Source organism: Bufo gargarizans, chromosome 1 (genome assembly GCF_014858855.1).
Source record: "Bufo gargarizans isolate SCDJY-AF-19 chromosome 1, ASM1485885v1, whole genome shotgun sequence".
Classification (NCBI taxonomy): domain Eukaryota; kingdom Metazoa; phylum Chordata; class Amphibia; order Anura; family Bufonidae; genus Bufo; species Bufo gargarizans.
The window spans coordinates 312,744,257-312,750,256 of record NC_058080.1 but is presented as its reverse complement, the minus strand read 5'-3'; the positions used below and the strand labels follow the sequence as shown (position 1 = coordinate 312,750,256).

The window sequence follows — 6,000 nt, the reverse complement described above, 5'->3', positions numbered from 1 at the left end:
TTTTATTAGGGGGTGTCCATCTGCCTTCCCTAGTTCTCAGGCCTGATTCCCTGTTCCCCACTTCCCTCTTATGCTTGGTGTGGTGTTCCCCTCCCACACCGAAGCATGACAGATTGATAGCATTCTTTGTGTAGGTGTATATAATTATTTTGGCCCAGATTGGCATTTCTGATGCTAATGTAACCACCACTTCACTCTACTGGTGCCTTAACTATATGTTACTTCAAAAAATGTTAAAGCCAAAAGGTGAAAAAAATATATCTGTACTGCATTTCATAATATCCACACACAGACAACTGTAAAAAATAAACTTTATTTTTTTATTGCTTTTCTTTCTCCTGACTGTCAAGGTCACAGGTTGTGGTTATAAATTCACAGCTGTAATTGTGCTGCAGGGCAGATTTGATTTTACACAGTCGACGATATTCATTTTATTTTACAATAAAAAGAATACACAGGAAAACACTATAAAATAGTTGCAATTAACCTCATTACATTTGTGCAAAATACAACAAACAAGGAGTGAGGTATTTCTGAAACTCAGGCATCAATTGTACCAATCTCTTGGGAGTTAGTAACCTGGGGTGCATCTTGTATTGAAGATGTGGAGGCTTTACCTAGATAAAAAAATAAGGTGGTTAGAGGTCAGTTTTCTATCTTTTCAACAATTATCAAAAAATGTTAATGTCTTGGCAGTTACTAAATAATGTTTCAGCTTAATCTACTTTCACACTCGCGTTTTGGCTTTCCGTTTGTGAGATCCATTTAGGGCTCTCACAAGCGGTCCAAAACTGATCAGTTTGCATTCTAATGCATTCTGAATGGTAAAGGATCCGCTCAGAATGCATCAGTTCAGTCTCTATTCTGCTTTGGAAACGGACACCAAAATGCTGCTTGCAGCGTTTTGGTGTCAGTCCGATGAAATGGACCCAAAATCGGATCTGTCCTGGCACACAATGTAAGTCAATGGGGCGGATCCGTTTTCACTGACACAATCTGGCACAATAAAAAACGTATGCGTCCGCCATTGACTTTCTATGGTGTTCAAGACGGATCCGTCAAGACGGATAATACAAACGGATCCGTTATGAACGGATGCAGACTGTTGTATTATCTGAACGGATCCGTCCATGTAAGTAGCCTTAAAAGGATATGTCCTTTTGTTAACTCAAAAATATTATGCAAAGCAGGACCTGCAGTTGATGCTTACCCGCTATTAACTCAGGGCTGGTGCTTGGCTGATTCTACAGCTCCATTACAGTAGAGCTGTCATCTGTGACTACACTTTAGCTGCAAGGTCTACAAGAAGTGTGAGGTAGGTTGAGACCCCCCCCCATCTCATCATTAGCTCAAAGCTTTCTCCACTCCCCTTAAATCTCTGTCTCCTCAAACTGACTGTTATGTAAGGTATAAACACATGTAGACAAAAATCTGTTGTGGTAATGTGAGTGACATAGGTGCACAAATTAAGCCACAGCTGTAATAACGCCAGTGTAACTGTAACGAGAAGTGGACCTGTGTGTCTATCATATGACTAGGACCATTTTTTATCTACTAAAAAGAAACTAAAATGAATGAAAAAAATTATATATTATTGGGGGCATTCATTAACAGACTTTGTCGCACGCCATTTTTCCAAAGTGGTGAGAAAACGGGGAGTGGAAAATGTCTTACATATATGCCAGCAAGGGAGCTGTTATAAATTTAAGTCTCTTGCACTGCCTGTTGGAGGACGCCCCAAACCTATGTAGAGGCCAGTGCCTCTACATAACTATGGCGCCTTACTCCAGCAGTACAGAGGTACCGGTGAGGACAATCTCCCCCTTTATTTCTATATCTAACATATATAACTACACCAGAATTGCAGGATGAAAATGAGTCAAGTAGTTGTATATATCCCAAAATGGTACAACAAAAATTATTGGTCCTCACACAAAATCCAAGCTCACAAATAGGTCCATCTATAAAAAAATTAAAATGTCAAGGGTCTTTGGATGTGGCAACATAATTTTTTTTAAAGTATTTCTATTGTATAAAATTATTAAAATCACCATATAAATCAAGCAAACGTGTCATTCATACCACATAAATGCAATAAAAAAAATTGCAGCATAGCACTTATTTATTTATTCCACAACCCCCCGCCCTGCCCCAAGTAAAGAATTTGAAAAAAGGATGCTATACAGGGCATTTTGGTGATTCTAGGGGAGAACATTTCTGGAATCCGGCATCTGAAGGAGTATGCCGCCAGTTTTTTCTGCTAGATTTGTATAGAATCTGACTAAAAATGTACCTTGTGCCTTTGTATGAAATCAGTGGCATAAGTAGGAACAGTAGAGCTCCACAGAAGTCTATGGTTGCCCTCATAGGTTATACAGGGCATTAATACAGCCATCTGTACAAGGTTATCTTGACATGGGGGGGGGAATCATGTACATATGTTCTATGACAGTTTTTGGTGCAGAAGCATTGCAAATTTTAATAGCCTTTGAAGAGCAGTGTAGGCATTTAAAAAAAGTAGGGAAGTGCTCTTTATGCAATTTTCTACTACATAAAGGTACATGTAGGTAAGTATTAAACTTTGCCACATCATACCCAGTAAACTAACTTAACACTTTGCTTATCTAACACCCCCAGTAATAAAAGATCACACTATACTGGGCAAATATTATCAAGATCTGTCAAAGATAAAGAAGCCACATAGGATGATCATCACAAGACCATGAGATCCCGGTTCAAGTTTATTCTGTAATAATGTGACAACAGGGCCAAGGGCACACTGAGTGAGGTAGCATCGTGCAAGAACCAACCTGAGATATGCAGTAACAGAAGTTCTGCAAAAATGTCTTCAGCTTGTTAACTTACATATTCAGTTATCAAATATCCCAGACCCAATCAACATTTACACCATACAGCAAGTTCTGGAATGTATTGTATAACACTGACATAATGCTGTCAGTGTTATCCAATACATTCCAGAACTGTAAGGGTTACATAGCATCGTAAATCAATATAATGCTCTACGACCCCGTCAGTGTTGGGGAGGTCAGTATGGGAGCTTCCACAGATACAGGCTGCAAGTTCAATATGTTTAACTCATTCTTGTGAAACCAGCCTAAGGCCCCTTTCACACGGGCGAGTATTCCGTGCGGATGCGATGCGTGAGTTGAACGCATTGCACCCGCACTGAATCTGGACCCATTCATTTCTATGGGGCTGTTCACATGAGTGGTGATTTTGACGCATCACTTGTGCGTTGCGTGAAAATCGCAGCATGCTCTATTTTGTGCGTTTTTCACGTAACGCAGGCCTTATAGAAATGAATAGGGTTGCGTGAAAATCGCAAGCATCCGCAAGCAAGTGCGGATGCGGTGCGATTTTCACGCACGGTTGCTAGGAGACGATCAGGATGGAGACCCGATCATTATTATTCTCCCTTATAACATGGTTATAAGGGAGAATAATAACACTTTGATTACAGAATGCATAGTAAAATAGCGCTAGAGGGGTTAAAATTATTTTTTAACTCACCTTAATCCACTTGATCGCGCATCCCGACTTCTCTTCTGTCTTCTTTCTTTGCTGTGTGCAGGAACAGGACCTGTGGTGACGTCACTCCGGTCATCACATGATCTTTTACCATGGTGATGAATAAAGTGATGGACCATGTGATGACCGGAGTGACGTCACCACAGGTCCTGTTCCTGCACACAGCAAAGAAAGAAGACAGAAGAGATGCCGGCTGCGCGATCAAGTGGATTAAGGCGAGTTAAATTATTTATTTATTTCTTTTTAACCCCTCCAGCGCTATTGTACTATGCAGTCTGTATTCAGAATACTATTATTTTCCATAAGGGAAAATAATACAATCTACAGAACACCGATCCCAACGCCCGTCTGAGAGAAGCCTAAGGGTTGTCCCACCAATCAAGTAAGTATGTTACAAAACACATTTTCAAATGAAATCATTAAAAAATGTATACTCTTATGTAGTGCTATTGGGGCCAGACAAGATTACTATGCAAGAACCTGACCCTGCCTATCAAAAAGGTGTGGGAAATGCTGTCAGAGGAAGCAGGAGGAGCAGGGGTGCACAGAGTGGCTTGGAACCACTTTTGTGGTGCCCTTAACTACTTACCTGCATATGAATTAAAACCTTAAAGGGAACCTGTCACATTACATTGCTGCCCTTCCTAAGCCGGATGCGGCTCACTGCCCTGAACTATTATTTATAGGTTTCCACATAATTTAGAAGGCTATAACACAATCTTTATTAAGAAAAACTTAAAAAGCACATATCCCAAAGGAAAAAGCAAAAACATGAAAAATCTATAAAACGGTGCGCCTGCAACAATCACAGACTGAATAACAGCCTATGCAAGATCAGTTAATAAATATATACATCAAAGGACAATGCCACCTAAATTCATAAAACAGTACAATGTGTACAAGTATATATGTACTAAGGCAGAGCTCACCCACCACACCTGACGCACATTTTGGTGTTATCCACACACAACACATTGTTATATTTTCATAGTTCGGACATGGCACTATCCATTACGTGTGTAATGTTTATTTTTATATGTAAAATTCTGATAGCAGTGTGATTTGAATTATTTTAAATTTTTCAAAACATTTATTTACTGAACTTTTTAGTCCCCTTATGGGACCAGTACAGGCCCCTCCCTCTGTCTAACACCACAGTTGCCACAGTCACTACTGACAGTGGCATCTGAGGGGTGAAATGACTGGGATTGGAGTAATATCAGCTTCCGGTCACTGCCAGTGGTTATCAGCTGTGTAATATAGCTGGCTAAGGGTGAGCCCGCTCTATAAATCCCTTAACGCTCATGATGTACAGTTACATCATGGTGGGTTAAGGGGTTACCTTTCTCTTAGCGATCTTTTGCTTCACTCTGGAGAAAAAGTAACATTACATTCAGGTGAACTAGTCCTACAAGGCATTGTACCTGGTTCAGCAATGACAAAATGACAATGACAAACAATTGTAATGCGCTTTTCTCACAGGGACTCAAAACTCAGGCAGTTGTATGGCCGGGGCAACTCTCTTGGAATTTAGTGGCTGCCATGTAGGTGCACACTAGGGTCAATTTCATTGTGACAGACTCACCTTAATCCCTTTCGGATACAGCAATTTACTGCCTTCAAGGAGCAATAACTTTTTTATTTTTCCATTCACATAGCCATATGAGGGCTTCTTTTTGGCAAGACAAGTTGTAATTTTTAATGGCACCACTTAATATTGCATATGATTTAGTGGGAAGCAGAAATAAAATTCTAAATGGGGTGGAAGTGGAAAAAAAATGAAACTCTAGCACTGTTGTATGGGTTTTAATTTTACAGCATAAGGCTACTTTCACACTAGCGTTCATAGGTCCGTTCGTGAGCTCCGTTTGAAGGAGCTCACGAGCGGACCCGAACTGCCTCCGTCCAGCCCTGATGCAGTCTGAATGGAGCGGATCCGCTCAGACTGCATCAGTCTGGCGGCGTTCAGCCTCTGCTCCGCTCGCCTCCGCACGGACAGGCGGACAGCTGAGGCGAGCGGATCCGTTCAGACTTACAATGTAAGTCAATGGGAACGGATCCGCTTGAAGATGTCACCATATGGCTCAATCTTCAAGCGGATCCGTCCCCCATTGACTTTACATTGAAAGTCTGAACGGATCCGCTCAGGCTACTTTCACACTTAGAATTTTTTCTAAGTTATTAATGCAGACGGATCCGTACTGAACGGAGCCTCCGTCTGCATTAATATGATCGGATCCGTTCAGAACGGATCCGATCGAACGCTAGTGTGAAAGTAGCCTAACCTGGGCAGTAAAACTGACATGTTAACCTCATTCTGCGGGTCAGTACAATTAGAGCAATATCACAGTTTCTTTAGTTTTTCTTGTGTTTTTAATACATTTTCTGTAATGTAATACATTTTTTCTTTGTATCAACATATTTTGACCCCCATAACGTTTTTACATTTAT

General features: G+C 40.7%; 1 protein-coding gene across 2 annotated transcripts in view; it reads right to left on the bottom strand.

Annotated features, from left to right (window-relative positions):
* Positions 1-294: 294 nt before the first annotated feature.
* The window catches only part of MFSD12 (major facilitator superfamily domain containing 12), an 88,936-nt gene continuing 83,230 nt past the window's right edge, over positions 295-6,000 (bottom strand). For both annotated transcript variants that reach the window (XM_044305310.1, XM_044305301.1), the window contains one exon: positions 295-617. In XM_044305310.1, the coding sequence (XP_044161245.1) occupies positions 614-617 (4 nt within the window). In that variant the 3' untranslated portion in view covers positions 295-613. The remainder of the gene's footprint in view (positions 618-6,000) is intronic.